The 23,849-nt window shown below is 36.0% G+C and overlaps 1 protein-coding gene across 3 annotated transcripts; it reads left to right on the top strand.

Annotated features, from left to right (window-relative positions):
• The first annotated feature begins 5,494 nt into the window (after positions 1–5,494).
• On the top strand, positions 5,495–20,030 carry POK2 (phragmoplast orienting kinesin 2). 3 transcript variants are annotated; one of them, XM_089054213.1, is made up of 38 exons: positions 5,495–5,695; positions 5,796–6,498; positions 6,756–6,911; positions 7,017–7,100; positions 7,651–7,770; positions 7,874–7,987; positions 8,072–8,164; positions 8,271–8,431; positions 8,518–8,592; positions 8,691–8,778; positions 8,863–8,921; positions 9,037–9,100; positions 9,191–9,256; positions 9,337–9,522; positions 9,879–9,983; positions 10,072–10,307; positions 10,385–10,454; positions 10,551–10,616; positions 10,848–10,892; positions 10,969–11,048; positions 11,181–11,253; positions 11,541–13,202; positions 13,318–13,776; positions 14,087–16,831; positions 16,917–17,024; positions 17,120–17,241; positions 17,343–17,430; positions 17,590–17,664; positions 17,759–17,998; positions 18,082–18,180; positions 18,308–18,382; positions 18,466–18,518; positions 18,608–18,719; positions 18,808–18,918; positions 19,043–19,213; positions 19,326–19,391; positions 19,483–19,602; positions 19,721–20,030. In XM_089054213.1, exons 2-38 carry the CDS (start codon positions 5,797–5,799, stop codon positions 19,850–19,852), a joined length of 9,081 nt encoding a protein of 3,026 aa, XP_088910339.1. In that variant the 5' UTR covers positions 5,495–5,695; position 5,796; the 3' UTR covers positions 19,853–20,030. The 3 variants fall into 3 exon arrangements, with proteins under 3 accessions (XP_088910339.1, XP_088910338.1, XP_088910340.1); XM_089054212.1 differs by having other exon boundaries at positions 18,460–18,518; XM_089054214.1 differs by lacking the exons at positions 17,759–17,998; positions 18,082–18,180; positions 18,308–18,382; ... (5 more) ...; positions 19,483–19,602; positions 19,721–20,030 and having other exon boundaries at positions 17,528–17,659.
• Positions 20,031–23,849: the final 3,819 nt, after the last annotated feature.

The raw sequence follows: 23,849 nt of genomic DNA, 5'->3' as shown, positions 1-23,849 counted from the left end.
GTAATACATGAAAAGTAGATGGTTTAAATTATTACGGCACAATGCCGAATGGCCTTATAACAAACTCCCTCAAATTATCTTATTTAAGGGAATACTCGATTGAAACTCTCTCTATATACATATTGAGTAATATGGGCCTCCTAAAACAAAGTCTTCAACGAAAATACTTAAAAAAAAGAGCATATATAAAGGATTCATCAAATTACTAATTAAAATAAAGCAAAAACAAAAAGACAATAAACCTATGATCGGCTAGGTTATTAATCAAGAGCTCCTATTATATGTAATTTTAATATATTAATATTTATGTGGAATCAACTTAAATGAAGTGGTGGATATATCATATATTAAGTGCCCGTTTGACATTGCTTATTTAGGGTTATAAGTGATTATTTTGAAATTTTTGAAAGCCCAACCTGTTTTGGAAGAGATAATAAAAGTCACTTATAATTTTGAATAATTGTTGTGAGATAAAGCAATTAGGAAAAGCATGTAATGAGCTGCTTTCATTTTTAATTATAGGGGAATCAATTTTGAATGGACATTGGGTTTAATAAAACTTCCAAAATTCCATAAATAACCCCGTCTTTTTTTTTTTTCACGCTCTCGTCTCTATTATCCTTCCCATTGTTCATCTTTACGCCCTATCTTCCATGTTCCTCAGTCCAAAGCTATCACTCTTCTCCTTCTCTTCCATTCCTTCTTCAATTTTTTGTTGTTGGATCGACTAAAGTGTTGAAGAATAAAGTCTAACATCGGAAACTTAACAAAATAAAATATAACATATAATGAATGGTTCCACTACTAATTGTACCGAGACCTTTTGTGATAAAATCACACGCCTATTGGGTTTTGTAAGTGATTAAGTTGGGAATAATATCGGTGTTGCTAATAGTGGGCCAATGACTCGTCTCTCTAAAAATTAACATGGTATCATAGCGAGTTTATTGTCTAGGTCTCAATTACTGGTCCATTTACCCTTACTTACCCAACATTTGGTGTTCACATGTTTGGCTTGAATATTTACCCTTATCCCTTACATAATATGTGGTGTTTACGTGTTGAGCTTGAATGTTTGACTTCATTGTGGACTTGGCTTCATGTGTGGCACACTATGTGTTGGTCCCACGTGAGGGGAATGGTTCCACTACTAATGCACACTATGTGATGACTCGTCTCTCTGAAATTTAACATAAAGTACTCTCTAGAAGCTGTAAGATTCAGGTAAGAGACATAATAGGTTTATTTTTCTTGTCAATTTCTTTCTTCTCAATTAGGGTTAGAGAAGCTTCTCAATATATAATGGGTTTATTGTACAAATCAAACTGATAAACCATGAAACTAATCAATTGCGTTTTTCTTTTTAAGAATTTATGAGCCTGCATTAATGATCCCTAGCTTGTTTGTTTTCAATCAACCAAAACGTTGGTAAAAATAAAGCATTACACTAGTGCGATTACAGCAATAAGCCCCCTTTTATAACATTAAAGAGCAGTGATAGCCGTTGATGTATGTGCCAACTCATCTTCATTTCGAGTCATCCACATGTCAAGAGTAGTAACATGCATTGATAATTTGATATTGTCCATACCCTCTCAACGTCAGTGCTTTTAAGAGTTGCTGTTGATGCCATTATCGTTAACATATAGAGGGAATTCTTTAAGATTTGAAGGACACATTGTGGGGTTTACTACGCAGTGTGCATTAATAATTTGAACGTTTATTTTTTAAGTCATTATTTAAAGATTATTTTAAATAAAAAATAAAAATAATTAGAAATTACTTCAAAAAAACATCACAATGATAACTATTTAATTGAGTGATTAAATAGTTATGAATTTGAGTGTTTCTAAAGATGATCTTTGAGGTAATACATAAAAAGTAGATAGTTCATATTATTACCGTACAATGCTGAGTGGCCTTATAACAATGTCCCTCAAATTATCTTATTTAAGGGAACACTCGATTAAAACTCTCTATATATGTATACAAATTGAGTAATATGAGCCTCCTAAAACAAAGTCTTCAACAAAAATACTAAAAAAACAGGGAGCATATATATTAGAATGTTAAACAAATTTTCAACAAGGAGCATAAAATCAAAACCCCGTGATCCATCAAATTACTAATTAAAATAAAGCAAAAACAAAAAGACAATAAACCTATGACTGCTAGGTTATTAATCAAGAGCTCCTATTAGATGTCATTTTAATATATTAATATTTATGTGGAATCAACTTAAACCAAGTGGTGGATATAATTTTTTTTTAGGTGGATATATCATATATTGCTTATTTGAGGCTATAAGTGATTATTTTGACATTTTTGAAAGCCCAACATGTTTGGTAAGAGATAATAAAATCCCTTATTTTGAATAATTACTATGAGAGAAAGCAATTAGGGAAAGCAGGTGATGAGCTGCTTTTATTTTTTTTTATTATGCTGGAATCAATTTTGAAGAGGCGTTGGGTTTAATGAAACTTTCAAAATTTCATAAATAACCCCGTCCTTTTTTTCACGCTCTCGTCTCTCTTCTCCTTCCCATCCGTCGTCTTTACGCCTCTCTTCCACGTTCCTCAAATTCATTTGCACACTTGTTGTGACTCGTCTTTTGAAATTAACAAAACACTCTCTAGAAGCTCCGTAAGATTCAAGTAAGAGACATAATAAGGTTTATTTTTCTTGTCAATTTCTTTCTTCTCAATTAGGGTTAGAGAAGCTTCTCAATATATAATGGGTTTATTGTACAAATCAAACTGATAAACCATGAAACTAATCAATTGCGTTTTTCTTTTTAAGAATTTATGAGCCTGCATCAATGATCCCTAGCTTGTTTGTTTAATCAACCAAATAAGTAATTAAATTGTATTTTGGTTCTTTTGTTTTGCATCTTGTGATAGACCATGCCATTGCATTTGATAGCTATAAACACAACCTGAATCTTGCAACTTCTTTCAATCCATAAACTCAATTCGTTTTTCTTTGTTTTTATCTCTTCTTAATAAAGCTAGCCTGCACTTTTGGGTTTGGGTTCATCAAGTCCAGTCATGCTGCTGAGCAGCAAGCAACGACGACCTTCAGCCTGCACTTGATTTCCTTTCTTCACTTGTGATATTTGCAAATCTGGCAGTTAGAATGCATTGGCATATATACATACATATATATATATATATGTTTGTTTTGAATGAACAGTATAGATGGTTCCAATTGCCTGTCCATGCTGTTATTTGTAATGTATTCAAATATGGATGGTTGGGATGACAGGCATGGTTTGTGATCATGATTATAAATTTCTTTAACCAAGTCTAGTGTTTAGTTGATCTTGCTAGATTTTTGTCCACATTTTCTAGTTCCAATTTTGTGTGATGTATTCGAATTTGAATGATTGGCATGTTAAAGCAGGATTTGTAATGTTTACTAGAAATATGTTCATGTATGCAGATAAAGGTTATAATTGGTGAGGCTCATGAATCTGAGAGTGCGTTGGTCAGAGACATGCGTTGGTCAACCAATGGATTTTAATTACTGATTTTTTAGGAGAACTAGCAAATGAAAATGAAAATGCTTTTCTTTTTTACCAAATACTTGAATATAAATGTCATTTCAGTATGATATCATTTTTAGTTATTATATACAGTTCACAATACTTTTACACAAAAAGTTACTAGACACTCACAAAAAGTTACCCTATTATTATTGTACCAACAACACTTCAAACAAAAACTTTACCAAACCGCAAACTGTTTTTTTTTTTTTTTTCACATTTGATTTCTCTCATAGTAAATTTGATAATAATTATTTTTACATCACAACAATACAAAACTAACCCTAAATTAAAACAAATATATGACATAATAATAAATAATATATATGGTGAAACAAAATTTTGGGGCCCTCCTAAAGTTGGGCCCTAATATAAGCATCATAATTATTTTAGGCTTTCTTTCAAGGATTATTCATATTTTTGTTTTAGTTTTATTTAGTCAATTATGATTTTTCAACATTCTAGATAGACCAAAGAGTTTGAATTTGTGCACATGAGAATCACTTTTACTGAGAATCACTTCTCCATATAATCATTGTATAGGTTTGTTTGGTCATGCTTCTGAAAGGGCTAAAAGTGTTTTATGACAACCAAATGCGCATCTGGCTTATAGAAGCGCTTTCTAGCATGTGCTTTTCCAAGAAGCATTGCCAAGTGCTTTCCCAGAAACACTCCCAAGTGCTTTCCAAGAAGCACTTGGATTTCTTATGAAAATTTCAACATCTTTACAATAAAAGCATTTTTGCTAGAAGCGCTTATGAGCATAAATGCTTTCTAGAGAAGCAATCATAAACAAGCCTAGGTGGTTTTAAATGATTTTATGGGGAAACACATATTCTCTCAAGAATCACGTAAAATCACTAATGCTTCTCTCCAAAAATGATTTTGGCATATCTAAAATTACTTCCCAAACGAGCCCTTAATATATTAACGTGAAAGGAGATTTGAACTTAAAAATCCTCTGAAATTATAAAGAGAAATATCAGGAAATCAAGAGTTTGATTGCCTTATATTTTTCATAGTTTTAGGTCATCTTGAACCATGGGCTATATCCCAAATATAACCCTAAAATAATGCAAAACTCATATCCAGCCATGTGCTAAACAAAATTTTAATATATTTGGAGGGCCACATTTACTTTAGCTCTAACTAGCCACATTTAGTTTAACTTTGGCCTACCCTAGCCAAATTTTTTGTGGCTCCATGCATGTACTTTTCATTGATGATGTCATATATATATATATATATATATATATATTTAAAAGCCTTTTTAAATGTTTTCAATTTGTAAAAAAATTATAAAAAATTATTGGTCATGACCATTGGATGTCAAACCATTGAAACCCATCCTTTAAAAAAAACATGTAGTCACCTTTTCAAATGTTTTAAGTGTTGTTTAAAAAAATTATAAAAAATTATTGGTCATGAAATATTTTCTCTAAATAGTAGTTTAATTAAATTAAATAATACATAGTTGTGGAATGTATGTGTTATACCATAGTTTTTCTCAAAATAATAAAATATGAAAGACCTTAAAATATAGCCCTGCATGATTGGAGATGAAAAAATTTAGCCCTATATTATTCTTTAAACAATTAATATTTTGAAGAGCTAAATTTTTAACCTTAGACTATATTTAGTCCCATGATTGGAAATGACATTAGTTTGAATGGTGAGAAATATAAAAAGCAGAACAAAATAACACCAGGGCTGTTTGAATTCGAATCTCATAGTTATAGGGCATGTGGCATGTAGCCGTTGAAATTTGAATTTACAGTCATAATTAATATACCCCTCATATTTCCTTTTTTGACCAAAAAGCCCTCGTAATTCAAATCCCAAAACCGCGACTTCATTTGCGGGATGCGCAATTTCAAATTTAAGATTACATCTCAACCGTCCCTTCAAGTCCTTTAACCTTTTAGCTTTCAGAGCTCTGTTCAAAACCCCGAACAACTTTGAACTTCCACAGTGAGAGAGAGAGAGAGAGAGAGAGAGAGAGAGAGAGAGAGAGATGCTCGAGCTCAAAACCAGCAACACAAAAAGGAAGAGATGAGCTATTGAGTCAAGACCCACTTCCAGAGATTCGTCAGCAAAATCAATAATAGCAATTCGACAGCTTCATATTTTGTTTTTCAATTCTTCTTTCAGGTACGTATTTACATAATTTTCACTAATAAATCCAAAAATATGTAAATATGTTTCTCTGATATTCCCATTTCCTTGTCTTTCTTGAATTTCTGCACATCAGGATGTTGAGGGATTTCAAATTCCTCCGCTCAAATTCCCAAAAGAAAGAAGAGCCCGAGAACGTGCCGCCGATGAACCCAAAGGACTTATCGGCGAACCGAATCAGCTCCGAGTCGTCTAGAGCTCCATTTAACCCGATTCAAGAGCTCGGTCAGCTTCCCAAGCCAGAACAAGAAGTGGGTATTCGGAGCAGGGTTGAAAAGACACCAACTAAGGCTTCCAAGGCTAAAACTTCTGATCCCACGTTGCCTCTTCGGACCCCCGACAAGCACGGACCTGGGTTTTCTACCCGGAAACGATTTGGCTGGGCCCAGAAGACTGAACCCAGTTGTATGACCACCAGTGATTCGCATGAAGATGGGGCTAATTGTTCGACCCAAGTGAGCAGAGGAGGTGGTGGTACTGGAAATGGGGGTTTGGCAAATGTGACTCCTCGGGTAATGAGGACAGCTGGGAGGGCTGTTTCGAGTTATTCGGAGAGTAATTCAACGCAGACAACACCGACCAAGAGTGTTTCAAAGCCTCCGAATTCGGGTTTTCGGAATAAAGTTGATGGAAGTGTTGGTCCTCGAGGAGGGAACTATGCGGCAATGTATAAAGGGATTCCCATTTCTTGTGGTCCATCTACGGTGGTTAATATAGTGGAAGTGCCTCACTTTGATCTCAAGGAAGATCCCTCTTTCTGGATGGATCACAATGTACAGGTAAAAAGCTCAGTTTGTAATCCAATTTGGACATACATTTATTGTTTCACGATTGAGCTTATTTTGTATTCAAGTAAAAGTAAAAATATGTTACAAATGAGCAATAGTGGATTTTTCGTTTAATGGTTTCTAGAGTTTTTATGTTCATTCTATTTTTCTATTTTTATGATTGAAGGAAATGGATTGGGCCAACAAAATTTGCAAACTTTCTGTAGTATATTGCAAGTTATGCTAATGGGATTGTAAATTTGATTTAGGTTCTTATTCGTGTCCGTCCTCTCAATAGCATGGAGCGGAGTATGCATGGTTACAGTAGGTGTTTGAAGCAAGAAAGTGCTCAGACAATTTCTTGGATTGGGCAACCAGAAAGTCGGTTCACATTTGATCATGTAGCCTGTGAAACAGTTGATCAGGTGTGATTCGGGACAAGATTATATTCTGATATACTATTTTTTTTTCTTAAGCTTCTACTCATTTGTGCTAGTTACATGTGGTTTTTAAATTTGTGAGTTTTGCAGGAAATGCTTTTCAGGATGGCTGGTCTCCCGATGGTAGAGAATTGCTTGTCAGGGTATAATAGTTGTATGTTTGCCTACGGTCAGGTAATCTCATTGAGTTGGGTACTGTTTAACCAGGAACAGAGTGAACCTTTAGTAATGTGAGGTTAATGCAACCATGAAAGTCACACTTATGCTCTGCTGCATTTGGTCCTCATTCTTATCATCAATTTACATGAGCACTGGTTAAACTCGACTTACTATTACCTAGCAGAGCTATGCAAAATATTGTATTAGGGAAAGTAAGATGGCTTAAATTTCTCATCTAGCGCCTTGAATTTTATGTCATGCTACTAGATGGAGGCAGAGATATCTTTGATGCCTACCTAGTCCTATTTGTACAATCCAATTTCTCTATACATTTATTCTGTCTAGTATGTCATTCCTATTATTGCTTCACATGGTCAAAATAGCATGCATCATATGGCAGAAATTGCCAACCATGAAGGCGTAGATAAAATGGATGTGTATGCAATAGCATGTTGTATACTTCTCATAACTGAAAGATTGTATTTATTTAATTGAAACAGTTTAAGCATATGGTAGTTTTGTATTATTTCAACGTGTTTATAATGTTTGGGATTTGGTCTTGCAGACAGGAAGTGGAAAGACATATACAATGCTTGGGGAGATTGAAGACTTAGAAACCAAGCCCAGTCCACACCGTGGAATGACGCCCCGCATTTTCGAATTTTTATTTGCAAGGATTCAAGCTGTAAGTTTTCTTTAAAACTTTTTTGTACTTTATCTCTTTGATTATACTTGAGTACATAGAAGTTTTTTACTATATGATTTTTACTTCATCTTTGTATATTCAGGAAGAGGAAATCCGGAGGGATGAGAAATTAAAATACAATTGCAAGTGCTCTTTCTTAGAGATTTACAATGAACAAATTACGGATCTCCTTGATCCATCATCTACCAATTTACTTGTAAGTGGATTCTTTTACAAATGCATGACGTTTGATTATCTTGAAGTATTTCTCATTATGTTATCATTTACCTTTTGTTTTAAGCTGCGGGAGGATGTTAAGAAGGGTGTTTACGTAGAAAATCTCTCTGAATTTGAAGTTTGTACCGTGAGCGATATCCTGAGGCTACTAATCCAGGTTTCCACATCATAATCCTTCTCAGTTGTAGGCACACGATTTTCTATCTGCATAATGCACACATGCAGGCATGTGACTGAATTAAACTGTAATTTGTTGCACATAGGGTTCTTCAAATAGGAAAGTTGCTGCAACAAACATGAATAGAGAAAGCAGTCGTTCACACAGTGTCTTTACTTGTGTAATTGAGAGTAGATGGGAAAAAGATTCCACAGCTAATCTACGTTTTGCTAGACTGAACCTAGTTGATCTGGCTGGTTCAGAAAGGTATGTTGTCAGACCCAAGCTTGTTGTATATATAATTATATATATATTTGCATGTCAACAACTCCTGACCCAATTGTTTTTTTTAGGCAGAAAGATTCTGGTGCTGAGGGTGAACGGTTAAAGGAAGCTGCTAATATTAATAAATCACTATCCGCACTGGGGTAAGTTTTTTTAATTCCTATCTTGGTTCTCCCATGCGTATTCATGTGTTTCTTGTTCTAGCCCTTCGTAATGTTAATGGGTGTTATTTCATTTGCAGTCATGTTATAATGGTTCTAGTGGATATGGCACATGGGAAGCTGAAACATGTACCGTATAGAGACTCTAGGCTAACCTTCCTTCTACAGGTTATTTGTAATTCCATCTTCTCTTCCTTAATCAACTGTAAATTTCTTAGACAGAATGTTACTCTTGGTACCACATAAATGCAGGACTCACTCGGTGGAAACTCCAAAACAATGATCATTGCAAATGTCAGCCCTTCTATCTGGTTTGTTTTCTCTTCTATTTTATTCTAAAATCATTTGAATTTATACACTTCGTGACAAAACTTTGATGAACCTTTTTTTTGTAAATTTTACTAATATTTGGTCTATTGGTTACAGTTGTCAAGCTGAAACACTGAATACCCTTAAGTTTGCTCAGCGAGCAAAGCTTATTCAAAACAATGTAAGCTTCATACTGTAACTAGTGTTTTTTAAATTATTAAGCATCAGTCAATTCATTGACCAATATATTTCTTTCTTTGTCATTGCGCAGGCTGTGGTGAATGAAGATGCTACAGGCGATGTCATTGCCCTACAACACCAAATACGGCTTTTAAAGGTAGTACTGATTATCTTTGTTCTTTTATGTTCTCATATATCAAATAATTAATAGTTCAAATGGTGTGCTTTCTGGAATAGGAGGAGCTTTTCATTCTTAAGCGTCACAATGTCTCCCGATCTTTATCGTTTGGTTCGACCAATATTGAAGACACACAAGTACGAAAAATTGATTGTAATGGAAATGTATGTGAAATGGACCTTGAGTGTGATGATGATTTTCTGGAAAATGGATCAAAAGGAACTGTGAGACTTTCCACCAAACAGGTATGGTTGCTTTGCTAGCTTCTATGTTGTCTAGAAACTGATCAACTAAATACCTAAACAAGTGAATAAATCTATGTGTGTGTGACATGTCTATGACTGTTTCTTCTTTAGCATCATGCTAAACATGCCAAATAGCTGGTTGTTCATGTTAATGACATTACAGGGTGCACATATATTAGGAATGTCTCATATAAAAGCATCCCAAGCAACATAAGAAAAACACTTAATCACTGTTAGATTACACCTTTCTATTTTTAGTTGTGGGACTGCTGTACTATTCTTGGGTTTACCATGAACCATGTCACTAGATTTTGTTTTTGGAATCATTGCATTGGCTGAATATTACGGTGAATCAGTTAAAATCTTTGGAGACAACACTTGCGGGTGCCTTGAGAAGGGAGCAGATGGCAGAAACTACCATCAAGCAACTTGAAGCTGAAAAAGAGCAGTTGAACCGTTTGGTATTTTTAGGGGTCTTTGTGCATTCTTTCTTTATTATTTTTCCATTTGGAGATTGTGGCTTAACTCCTTAGCATTCATTACTCTCAGGTTCATCAAAGAGAGGAAGACACCAGGTGCACTAAAATGATGCTTCGGTTTCGGGAAGACAAAATTCAGAAAATGGAGTCACTTATTAGTGGTTCTATTCCTGTGGAGACTTACTTACTGGAGGAGAACAAAACACTCTCTGAACAGATTCTGCTACTTCAAGCAAAACTTGATAAGAATCCCGAAGTAACTCGCTTTGCATTGGAGAATATAAGGCTTTTGGACCAACTTAGAAGGTAGTTTTTTTTCAAAATCAATCAATTTAAGAACTCTCCTATCCATTAAACTAATCTCTTCACTGTGGCATTCACAGGTTTCAAGATTTTTATGAAGAAGGGGAGAGAGAGATACTCTTAGATGAGGTATCTAAACTGCGAGATCAGGTACTTAAAGAAATAACAAAAATATGTTTTTTTAATCCCCATTTTAGCTGTTGTTTACGGCTGGTATAACAAATTAAATACAATTTTTGTTTTCAGTTGCTTCAATTTCTTGATGGACACTCTAAGAACCCTAGCATTCCAAATTTTAGTATGAAACCTCAGGTTGGTTACTATAATTCTATTTGGTAATTCTTTATATTTTAAGTTTCATTCATTTCGGAATATATGATGTCAATGAAAGGAAAATGGGAGTGGATTTCTGTTTGTGGCTTCCTCAAGCATTTTCCTTACCTCAAGCTTCCCCGGGAGCCAAATCCAGGGCTAGCTATAATTAATATACTTATGTTTGTGTGTTATCTTTTTTCGCTAATTATATGTCTTTTATTGAAACAGGAAACCATGTGCACGAACAAAGAGAATGATTCCCTCAATTCAGAGGTAGAACTTACTCATGTCTCTATATAGCCGCTTCATTATTTTACTCATATTAACATATTTGGTTTCATGGTTTCAGTTAAAGAATACTCTCCATGAGTTAGAGGAATGCAGGCGGAACTTAAATAATTGTATGGAGGATAATGCAAAACTCAGCAGGTTAGAAAATTTTGTCCTCCTGTTTTATCAATACATGGGGTCATTGGTACACTTAGTTTCTGCCTTTATATTGGAATTCTTATTCTTAAAGTAATATACTCATGTGGTTTTGTTCTTTCCCATATGTTGCAGGGAAATTGATGATCTGCGCACAATGCTGAACAATCTCAAGCCCCTTGATCAACATGGTGGTGTAGCTTTGGAGGTATTTCTGTCTTTAAAATGAGAATTTGTTTTATGGCCGCCAGTAAATTGTTTTATGGTAGAATCCAATAGAGCCTTAGTGTAATGAATCCTGTGGCCTAGTTTTACAATTCTTTATGGCCACCACTGTAGATTGTCTATTCAGGCTTATGTGACACGTGTGTGTTGCTTTGCATCTTCTGTTGTGTGCATAGGCATGCTTTAGATTCTTGTATTTTATGTACAAGGTTTACAGGGAAGCAGTAGATATTACTTTCAGGATTCACTAAATCTACCTTTTGAATTCAGGTGCACAATGCGGTTCAAATTGAGGAGATAGAACGGAAGGATGACCCTCTAAGAAAACATGCGGAAGAGATTTTGAATTTACAGCTAGAATTGGATATACTGAATATCATTCTTAAAGAAGAGAGGACTACTCAAGAGGAAAGGGTGTTTTTCTTAAATAGAGATCTTCAGCTGGCAAATGAAGAACTTTTTCTGATAAGCAAACAACATGATGATGCAAACAGCAAATTGCAAGAGGCTAAGTCTATTATTGAAGCTCTCGAGTCTCAGCAAATTCTATCAATCAATGAGCTTGAGGATATGAGGAATAGTAACAATCATTATGTGCAGCTTTTGAGTGAACAGGAGCTTGAATTGAGGGCTCTGAAGGAACAACGTAATTTTAAGGAGTTTAGAGACTTATCACCTTTGAACTGCTCAAACAATCATGACTCGCCATTACAGGGAAATTTGAAAAGGATGCAAGATTCCCTTGAAAAAGCAAAGAGACTGAATACGTGGTACCAAAGTGATCGTGCATTTCAAGTCTCAAATGAAGAAGAAATGGATGAAGTCTGCAGGCAGGCTGAGGCTGAAACTGCTGAGGTGATTGTCTGTATGCAGGAAGAACTTGGCATGCTTCAGCAGCAAATTCATGATAGCCATTTGAAAGAATTGGAGATGAACAAAAATGTAATGATTCTGGAAGCTGAACTGAAGGATGTGCGAGAAAAGTTGTACATGTTGAACAAAGATAATGAAAGGTTAGGTAAAGAGCTTGAGGAGAAAGATGGGGAAGCAAGAACATTATCAGAAGAATGGGCATTATTGTCCAGTGAGATTGAAGAAGTTCTTTCTGATGGGTGTGAGGTACTAGATGGTGCCTCTGATCAACTTGACCTTATATCCCATTCCTTTCCGCAGAAAAGGATTTGGATTTCGCAACAAGTTGGAAGAATTGTACAAACCATCTGTGAAAAGGAATTTTTGATTGAAGAATTGAGGAAGTGTTTAGAGGATGCGAACAACAAGAAAAGTGATGTGGAGTGCATGCTGAAGTCTTTGAGAGGAGCGGCACTAGTTATTACTGAAGCACATGAGCAGGAATGTCGTGAAAAGGAGACAGAAATGGTCATGATTACAACGCAGTTGAATGCAAAGACATCTAAAGTGGAAAAGCTGGAGAATAGAGTAAAGCTGCTTGAAGATCAGATAAGAAAAACATCAGTTTGTGCAACAGGTGCTTTCGTTGTTGTGAACAGGTTAGAAGAGATGAAACTTGATTATGAAGACGCTTTAAAGCATAAGAATATTCAGCTTAGTGAATCAGAAAACTTGATCTCGATGAAGGTTGCCATTCTCAATGATCAGGCAACTGTGATAGCAGAAGGAGAGAAAAAAATTCAGTCTCTAAGTGGGGAAGTTGAAGAGTGGGAGAGAACCTGCACCAATCTAAGGCAGGAGCTTTCTGAGGAGCGGCAACGTGCTTGCACTATAGAACAGAAGCTTGAAGATGTTGAAGAGAAAAACATTTTGATGACAAAGGAGAAACTAGCTGAGCTAAAAACTGGTGTATCCACACTCAGGTCATGCATGAACACACATGCGGAGCATCATACAAGTTCTGAAATGAAGAATTCACAAGTATCTTGTAAGACTTCCAAAGGAGAAGGAGGTGGATGGGTAAGTTAATGTTTCGCTTCCTGATAGCTTGATCTTGAGGTTCACGTCTATGTTGTAGAGGAATTCTTTGAAGAGTGTTCTGTTTTGTAATTGCTATGCCTAAATATTGTTGCAGATAGCTACGGGAACAATTATAGACCAGAATGGAAACAAACAGTTTGTTGAAGACCGAAGAGATGATTTATCTGAGTGTTCTCTTGAAGCCAGGAAGAGTATTAGCGCTAATATATGCACTTGGGAAAATTTGAAGTCTGACAGACCTTCCAAGGAAGTGAGTGGTAGAGATGTTACCATTATTCTTCTGAAAAAGGAAATAGAAGCTGCCCTTGATAGCTTAAAAGAGGTACAGGCTGAGATGGACAAACTACGTGAAGAGAACAAAGCGATGTGCAAGTCCGAGCAACAGAGTCGGGAAAGCATGAAATATCTCATAACTCAGGTCCTTAATCTGCAATCAACCATGAATAACTTAGAAAGGCAATCGAAAGTGAAGTTGGAAGCTCACAATCATAGACTGGAAGCATTTCAACAGATTTTGCAGGAAGCTGGCTCTCACTGGTGCCAAACAAAAGAGGTAAACCATTGTATTTTCAAATTCAATTCATTTTTGTTTCTTGGTTGAGCTACACCCTACTGTCTGACAAGACTTCCGCTTATCTGTGTGTACCCAGAAAAACCAAAAGCAACCTTCTGAGATAATGATAATATCTGCTCATACCTGAATCCATTGTCCTTTTCCATCCTCTTATGTTTTCTTTTTTTTATAAATCCTCTTATGTTTCCCTGTGTTGTACGTAATTGTAAATTTATTTCTAACTCACTTGTGCGTATATCTTGGCATTGAACAACTCTTTATCAACTTCTTTGGTTTTTTTCCCTCGCAGCTAATGGAAATAGAATTTGATGATGCAAAGTTAGTTGCAGATCAGAAAACTGCTGAGGTCTCTTGCATTCTTCCTAAGTTCGAAGAGGCTCAGGATATCATAAAGGAAGCAGATATTATGATCAATGAACTGATGATATCAAATGAAACAATGAAGCTTGAAATAAGAAGGCTGAAGAAAATGGAAGCCTCAGTAACGAGTGACAGGGATATGTTACTAAATGAGGTTCAAAGCTTGCAGTCCATCAATCATCTGAGCAATCAACAATTTGCAGAAGTTGAAGAGTTGCTTGCCTCAGATATAAAGGAAACAAAGGCTCTGGTTGTAGAGCTGGAGGGCATGCTTGCAGAGGTCCAGGCTAATTACAACGAAAATTTCATGCTTTTAGCCTCTGATTTCCGCAGTGTGAAGTCTCTGCTTTCAGACTCCTCAAAGTTGGTTCGTTCATCACTTGAGGACATCTGGTCTGAGATAATTGTGAAGGATTGTGCAGTTTCAGTTCTACACCTCTGTCACATGGGACTTTTGCTGGAAACAGTGACTGGGCTGAATGCAGAGAACGGTCTGCTTCAACGTGGACTTTGTGAATCAAGTTCTTGTATAGCTGATCTGAGGCAACACAACATTAGGTCAAAAAGAGAGCTCGAGATGTGTCAGATTCTAAAGGGGAAATTACTGACCGACATTAAGAACAGTTTTGATCACATCACAAGGAGAGAAGAGGAAGCAGGGAAGCTTAATATGAAGCTCAACACTTTCGAGGAACAGATATCAGAACTTAAGTTTCAAGAGGAGTTAATGCTGCAAAGGTCTAATTATATGGGATCTCAGCTTGCTATTCTAATGAAAGAGTTCGATTTGAGCAACTCAAATTTTGGTACATCCCTTCTGGATCAAGAGAAATTTCTGAAAGATAAAGAGGAGGCACTTGAATCTCAAGCGGAGTGTTTCATGATAGATTGGTGTGTGAAAGACTTTGAGTCACTTATCTTGACATCAGAATTAGAAGAGATGGCTATGCACAAAGTTGATATGGAGAGAGAGCATATCACTTGTTGTGTGATGCTTGAAGATTTGAAGAAAGAATTAATTCTTTCAAAGGTTGATGCACTATTGAAAGAACAGTCCTTACTCGATGAAGAAGTTGAGTTTGCTCATCTGCAAAAGGAAGCCCAAAAGGAGAGGCAGGATTTGTTGTCACAGCTGAACCAAAGAACTTTAAGGATCACACAAATAAATGAAGTGAACAAGGCTCTTGAAAAAGATATTCAGTTGCTAAAGGACGTTGCTCTTTCAAATGATGCCTTGAAAGGTGAACTTGGTGAAGTTAAGCAAACAGAGGTGAAGCTGTCGAGCCACGTTCAGGCACTAGATGCTGAATACCAAAAACTACGAGAAGATTTAAAAATGAAGGAAATGAACTTAGAACTTTCTGCCCGACAGATTTCTGTCCTTGATCAGGACAACCAAAGGTTGCAGAATGATATTTGCATGTTGCAAACCTCATCATTTGGACTTCAAGATGCTGTAGAGAAGAAAGATGCCGAGCTGAGCAGATTGAGTCACTTGGAGATGGAAAATGAGTCACTTAAAACTGAGATAGGGAAGTTAAATACAGAAAACAGCACGACCCTAAAAAATTTGGCAGAGAAGAATTCTGAATTTGCATCTTCATTAAACCGTATAAATGTCTTTGATAAAGAAAACTGCAGGTTGCAAGATGAAATTATCTCGTTGGAGATTCATATTACTAATCTGGAGACTAATCTAAGGGTGAAAAGTGCTGAATTGTATGAACTCAAACAATCAGAGTCTGCCGTTCTGGAAGAACTGTGCTCAAAAAGCCAGGAGTTACAGATCTGTCTTAGCAAAACTAATACACTGAAGGAAGAGAATGTTCGCTTCAGGGAAGAAATTTTGTCTCACAAGAAAAGCAAGGATGAATTCCTCACCATGTCAAATGTGAACAGTAAGAAGTGCATTGATTCAGTGGAAACTGTGGATTCAGTGAGTAACATATTACGTAATATTTTAAAGGGCGAAGGTTTCATCATTGTGGACAAAATGTTTCAAGAAATATGTGAAACTGGAGAGAGAATATCTGAGTTCATAGAGCAGGTCGATTGCTTAGAGAGCCATGCTAAGGAGCTGGTATCTGAAAATTTGTCTCTTCAGGCTGAATTACTAAGGAAGGATGGCGTTCTTAAAGGATTGTTATTTGATCTGAGCATGTTGCAGGAATCTGCATCTAAGAATAAGGATCAACAAGATGAAATTGAGGCTTCTTTGGAGGCTTTAGAGGATGAGCTTTCAGCAAAATCATGCGAGCTTGGTCAGGCCATTGCTAACAGCCAAATGCTTGAAACTCAACTGCAGGAGAAAACAGATGTAATCTCCACTCTTGAGTTGGGTATATTGGAAGAGCGCGAGTCTGTAAAATTGCTGTCCAGTGAAAACCTGGAGCTGAGAGCTCATATGGAAGATGCTTTGGAAGCAAAGTATTCTGTCGAGAAGGAGTTGACAGAGAGACAGAAGATAACTGAGAGCTTGAAAATGGAACTCCTGGAAATGAGTAATGCTCTTGACCAAATGAATAACTCGAATGAATCCTTGAGGAGCAATATGCATGAACTTGCTAGTGAAAAGGATCTTCTTCACATTGAGATGCTTAAGTTGAAGGAAAAGCTCGAAAGAGAACAAGCACGAGCGGATGAAATTGAAGCAATTGCAAATGAAGCTCAAGAGGTACATGCTTGTTCAGCACAAACAGTTTACTACTTTTTCTTCAAATTTACATATACTGATTCTAGTTTGCTGTACTAATTTTCAGATAGCTGAATTAAGAAAGAACTATGCCGACGACAAAGAGGCAGAGGTGAAGCTCTTAGAGAGGTCTGTTGAGGAGCTTGAACGTACTGTAGATGTGCTGGAAAACAAGGTATGTCTTTGATTGCGATTAAGTCACATGAATCTTGTTCTAGTTCTGTATATTATCTATCATATCATCACCGCGACCTATGGACTCCTGCCTAGGTTGATATTGTTAAGGGAGAAGCTGAACGACAACGGCTGCATGGAGAAGAGCTTGAATTGGAGCTTCATGCTGTGAAACATCAGATGCAGAATGTTGAAAATGCTAATGCTGACATGAAGAGGTTAGAGCACATCCTCCCATCAATTTGTTTCAAGTGCACAAACACAACTGTTTTGATAAATGGACATTAAATAATGAATTTTAATTTTCTTTTGAAAATAGATATTTAGATGAGAAAGAGAAAAGCCTTCAAGAAGCCCTACAGAACATACAAATACTTGAGAAGGATATAGCTGAGAAGGATGCAGAGGTGAAGTTCTTGTAGCACCTGTACTACAATAAATTCTAACTCTAATCTGAGCTTGCAATGTTGAACCATAGTTTTCTGATATGCCTGTGGAATGCAGACTCAATCATATCTATTGTAATTATAGTTTTGCAATATCATGGTTTTGTTTTTACCTGACAGATTGCCCAATTTAAAGCACATATCTCTGAGCTGAATTTGCATGCAGAAGCACAGGCTTGTGAGTACAAGCAGAAGGTATGGGGAAAGATTGAATCTCATTGTCTTGATGAACTTTTTAAAAACATATTTTTTAGTACTTCAATTATGTAACTACAAAATCTGCAAACAGTTTAAGGCATTGGAATCCATGGCTGAACAAGTCAGACCTGAAGGCCATTCCACTCATGCCACAAGTTCATCAAACAAGTCAGAGAAAAATGCCACAAAGTCTAGAGGCTCTGGTTCCCCATTTAAATGCATTGGCTTGGGCTTGGCACAACAGATAAAATCTGAGAAGGATGAAGAACTTACAACCTCAAGGGTCCGCATTGAAGAGCTTGAATCCTTAGCATTAAGTCGACAGAAAGAGGTAGGCTTTACTGTCCTATTTGGTTCTTACAAGTATGTTCGTCTACCACAAATTAATCCTGTTTTTCCATTTTGGTGGTGCAGATATTTACTTTGAATTCCAAATTGGCTGCTGCTGAAAGCATGACCCATGATGTGATTCGGGACTTACTGGGAGTCAAGTTGGATATGACCACTTACGTGGTAAATTATTGTACACAATATAACAAATATCAAAGAATTATATTACTGATGCACAATTATGATTTACTTTTTTAACAAAAACGAACTGCTATGGTCATCTCACATTTTCCCTTTTTGTGAATGCTAGTCACTATTGGATAATCAACAAGTGCAGAAAATAACAGAGAAGGCCCGGCTTCATAGTGTGGAATCCGAAGAAAAGGTATTCAGCTTTAATTATATTAAAACTCGGATAGATAACTTTTGTTGTGTTTCGTTGTAATTAACTCTTTCATTCAGGAACAGGAGGTAGTTAAGCTGAAAAAACAGCTGAATGAATTCATTCAGGAAAGACAAGGGTGAGCACATAGTACTTCAAAACTTCCAAATTTTCTAGTAACTTTTCTATCTTCCATATGCCTAAGTTTCTTTAAGCCTCATATTCTAGGTGGCTCGAGGAAATTGACCGAAAACAGGCTGAACTCATAGCTGTGCAAATTGCTTTGGAAAAACTTAGGCAGCGAGATCAGTTTCTAAAAACTGAAAATGAAATGCTGAAGGTTGATACTGTTTTTGAGACATTATTCACTAAATAAAGTGAATCTTTTATCTTCTTTATTTCTGGCTTATTACTTTTGATCTGTGTAGGTGGAGAACGTAAATCATAAAAAGAAGGTGATGGAACTTGAAGGGGAAGTAAATAAGCTGTCTGGTCAGCAAAACCTCCAGCAGCGGATTCATCATCATGCAAAAATCAAGGCAAGATATTTCCAATTAAGATATTCTTGCTAATGAAGTCTTTCTAAGCACAGCATCTGTATTTTCTCTACTTATCATTTCTATTCCTAGCCAATCTGAATGAGTCTTGTCTATAATGCATCAGGAAGAAAATCACAAACTAAAAGTTCAGAATGAAGAACTAAGCACTAAGCTCCGGCGGACAGAAGTTATTCTTTCACGTGTCAAGGAAGAGCTTGCTCGCTTTCGTGCTTCCTGTGGGAGGAATCCTTATGTTGATTTTGATGAAGAGCAACGATTGAGTGCCAAACTGGAGGTTAGTGTTGTCTTTGTGTGTGTGTGTGTGTGTGTGAGAGAGAGAGAGAGAGAGAGAGGTGCAAAATCAACCCATAGTTCGATGCCTGACAATGGAAGTGAATCTGCTACAGGAAACTGAGGAGGAGAAATTGCAACTAGCACAGAAATTGTTAGGCCTGTGTACTAGTGTTTTGAAGGTATGTTAAAAGGCCATGTGGTTACTTAATTCACTCTCAGAAATTAAAAAACCAAACCTGGACTTATATTTTCTTTTGAACTAACTTTCAGGCTGCTGGAATAACAAAACCATCAACCCACATAAACCCATCCGTTGCTGAAGAGGCACTCGAGCAAATCAAGAACAGGGTTACTTCGATGGATAGAGAATTGCAGGATTTGAAGTATAAGGTATATAAAATTTTAGCACTGGGAAAGCATTTTGTTTATCTTTGAGTTTGTTTGGCTGTACAGGAATGTATAATGTATACAAAAACTACGTTATGATCCTAATATTTTGTTTCTACAGAACAAAATAAGCAGTGAAAGAATTCGACTGTCAGAGCTCATAGCTTCACCAGTAAGCTCAAGGACGGATGAGAATCGTCAAACTCCGAAAAGAATGTCCCAAGCTCCATATTTTTCTCCCTTAGATAGATGACCTTATTCTTTGATGTAAAGAATCAGAGTCTGGTTAGCTTTCTGCTAATATTTATATGTATACAAGTTCTGTCTTTCTAATGTCTAAAAGCTTTCGTTTTCAGCTGTATATTATTCTTTTGCGGTTGTGTAAATAAAACAGATGTGAATACACGTTAATACAAATTCAGATTTTTCCATTGTGCTCCTCTCTGTGCATATATTGGATCATACAAATTTGGTGGCCCTTCAAGAAATCTAAAGTGTTTCTAACAATCTGTCCATGTCTGCGTGTGTATAGAAATTTAGAGAGAGAGAGAGAGATATATATATATATATATATATGGAAAGAAAAGAAAAGGGTGTGGTAATTGAAAGAACAAAGCAAGAAGGATCATCAACGGTGAAAAAGTTGAAACGCGGTGTATTGGTAGGGAAAATAGGAGGGCTTTGTAGCACGCCACCGCCAATTTGGAGACTTGACGAGTTTTACTCTCAGCAAAACAACAACAAAAAACCCAGCTCTGAATTTCTCAACCTTACTAACACAACTCTTCAGAATTTCATCCAGTTTTGGGATCAGACGATAATTCTTTGGAATTTTACGACGATGATGACGACGACGAAGAATGGTGATGGCGATGATGGATCTGGGTAGGGGGTGGTGGCTGGGCTATGGTTCAAAATATTTTATTTACCGCGCGGCTGTACCATTAAAATATTGTACTAAAACCGTATAGCCGACCGGCTATACTTCTAAAACATTCTATTCATCGGTTACAGCCGAGCGGCTATACGTCTAGAATATTATATTCATAAAGTACAGCCGCGGGCTACACTGCTAAAATATTCTATTTACGGAGTATAGCTGTTCGGCTATACATTTAAAATTTCTATTTACAGAATGTACATAGGCGGCGGCTATACGTTTAAAATATTCTATTCAACGGGTATAGCCGCGCGGCTATTCTATTCAAATAGTCTATTCATAGGCTATACTCCTTTTTTTAAATTTTTTTAAAAATCGTATAGCTGAGCGGCAATACCGATTTTGACACGTGGCCGCCTAATTGCAAGGTGTCCTTTTTATATATATATGTAAATAGTATAGCCGAGCGGCTATAATCGGTTTTTTCTTTTTTTTTTAAAAATGGTACCGCCGAGCGTCTATACTTGATTGTTTAAGAACTAGTATAGCCGACCGGCTATACCTATAAATAAGAGTAGTTTAGAGCATTATCAGAGTCTATACCCATAAATAAGAGTAGTTTAGTGCATGACTCTAAAAAAATTTGGAGGAAGAAGAATTCTGAATTTTCATCGAATTCTGAATTTTCATATTCATTAAGCTGTATAAATGTCTTTGATAAAGAAAACTGCAGATTCATATTGATCTGGAGACTAATCCAAAGGTGAAAAGTGCTGAACTGTATGAACTCAAACAATCAGAGTCTGCCATTATGGAAGAACTACGCTAAAAAAGCCAGGAGTTGCGGATCTGTCTTAGCGAAACTAATACACTGAAGGAAGAGAATGTTCTCTTCAGGGAAGAACTTTTGTCTCTCAAGAAAAGCAAGGATGAATTCCTCACCATGTCAAATGTGAACAGTAAGAAGTGCATTGATTCAGTGACTAACATATTACATAATATTTTAAGGGCAATGATTTTCCCACTCCTATTTTATCCACTTACACCCCTTTTTTTAGTTATAAAAAAGGAGTGTAAGTGGATAAAATATGAGAAAAAGGAGTGGGGAAATCACCGCTCTATTTTAAAGGGCGAAAATGTTACATCATTGTGGACAAAATGTTTCAAGAAATATGTGAAACTGGAGAGAGAATATCTGAGTTTATAGAGCAGGTCGATTCCATGCTAAGGATCTGGTATCTGAAAATTTGTCTCTTCAGGCTGAATTACCAGGGAAGGATGATGTTCTTAAGGGATTGTTATTTGATCTGAGCTTGTTGCAGGAATATGCATCTAAGAATAAGGATCAACAAGATGAAATTGAGGAAATATTGTCTTCTTTGGAGGCTTTAGAGGACGAGATTTCAGCAAAATCATGCGAGCTTGGTCAGGCCATCGCTAACAGCCAAATGCTTCAAACTCAACTGCAGGAGAAAACAGACGTAATCTCGGCTCTTGAGTTGGGTATATTGGAAGAGCGTGAGTCCGTAAAATTTCTGTCCAGTGAAAACCTCGGGCTGAGAGCTCATGGCAGCAAGGTAATTCTGCTGAGAAGGAATTGATAGAGAGACAGAAGATAAGTGAGAGCTCGAAAATGGAACTCCTGGAAATGAGTAATGCTCTTGACCAAATAAAAAAACCGAGTATAGCGTTTCTGATTTTTTCCAAAAATAGTATAGCCGCCGGCTATACTCCGTTCAAAATCATTTTACATATTGACACGTGTATATATAGTATACTCAGGCGGCTATACTCGGTTTTCCCAAAATAGTAGCGCCGCACGGCTATACGCTGTTTTAATAATGTTTCTTCCAAAAATAGTATAGCCGCGCGGCTATATTTAATTTTGACACGTGCCCCTAATCGCAAGGAAAGAGTATAGCCGCGCGGCTATACTCTGGTTTATTAATGTTTCTTACTTGCTGAATTTTCAGTTTTTGTAATAACATTTTTTTAGTTTTACTACAAACAAGGAAATGTACAACCCATGTATATATTTTGGCATCCTTAAAATATGAGAATTAATTAGTATTAATTTTCCTGCTCTAGATAGTAAATTAGATTTCCAACTAGAAAATTTTTAATTTACTTTATTCAACAATTCCTGTGTATTAGAGAGATCCTTCCATTTAACTATATTAGGTATTCCTCAATATTTTCCCGAAATTCCAAAAAGTAAGCACTCATCTGCAAAATAAAGATTTGAAACTTTGATCCCAAGATTAGAATATAGCAACCCAATATGAGAGGAAGTATTAAGGGTTAATTTATTTAAATTCTTGATAAAAGGTTCCACACATAAAATAAATAAACAAGGAGATAAGGGATCACCCCGTCTCACTTCCCTAGACGGGGATATATTTCCATAAGGTTTACCATTAATAAGTATTGCATAAGAAACCATAGTGATACAATATTTGATCCAACTGATCCATGTTTGATTAAACCCAAATCTCTTTAAACAAATAAAAAGCTTTAATGTTTGATATTTTTTTTGTCTTCAACCATTTCTTATATATGCAGATATACAGAAAATAAATTTTATTTTATTTGAGGCCTAAACTATTTATTACGGTTATGAAAGACTCTATTTTTTAATATTCTATACACACATAAATAAAATTAAATGATTCTTTGTAAAGCTATACATAGAGTCTATTTTCGACTTCACTTGGGCCTTAAAAATCTCAAGTCTAGCCCTGCCGAGGACCCCAGATGCAGCTAAATACTCTCTTAGCAGCTGAGCTACACCACCCCCTTGCAACTATCTTCAAATATTATTTTGAGATATTTAGTTACATACTTATTCTTAGCATTAATGATATAAATAAACGCAACACTATTTAATTTATATAAACAAACAAAAAAAACCCAAAAATTGATAGTTGGCTCTATTGAATATAATTTTAATTATTAAATTCCTTTGATGCCCTATTAAGTGTTTTAGGGTTTTTTATGAGGTTATGAGGTTGGGTTTGTTTTAAGAAATAGACGGAAATTTTGTAATTTATAGGAAGTTCGAAGTGTCTTTGTAAATGGACTTTAGATGTATTTTTAAAGTCCATTTCATGTAGAGTTTTTTTTAAAATTTGGGCCTCTATATTGGATATAATAGTAAATCTCTCTTTTATTTTCAAGCTATCATTTCACACCTCACCCTTAATAAGTCCACTTAAATCCAAACCCTACTGGCAAACCAAAAAAAATAAAAATCCTAACCCTAATGTTTTGTCCTTTTCCACTGAGTTACTGTTTACTACTTTTTCACCCGCACTTGTGTCTTTTTTACCGTGTAATATATTCTATGTTTCGTCATGGATGCTGTGTCAGT

This window comes from Prunus mume, linkage group LG6, assembly GCF_029339155.1.
Source record: "Prunus mume cultivar Tortuosa linkage group LG6, ASM2933915v1, whole genome shotgun sequence".
NCBI lineage: Eukaryota > Viridiplantae > Streptophyta > Magnoliopsida > Rosales > Rosaceae > Prunus > Prunus mume.
This window is presented reverse-complemented; position numbering and strand designations above follow the sequence as displayed.

What these genes read in the sequence shown, in the direction of transcription:
- POK2 (XM_089054212.1), top strand. Translation starts at nt 5,797, where the DNA reads ATGTTGAGGGATTTCAAATTCCTCCGCTCAAATTCCCAAAAGAAAGAA. An exon ending in ATGATTCCCTCAATTCAGAG is followed by an intron (nt 10,893 to 10,968) that starts GTAGAACTTACT and finishes TCATGGTTTCAG; the next exon opens with TTAAAGAATACTCTCCATGA. An exon ending in TAGATGTGCTGGAAAACAAG is followed by an intron (nt 17,025 to 17,119) that starts GTATGTCTTTGA and finishes ACTCCTGCCTAG; the next exon opens with GTTGATATTGTTAAGGGAGA.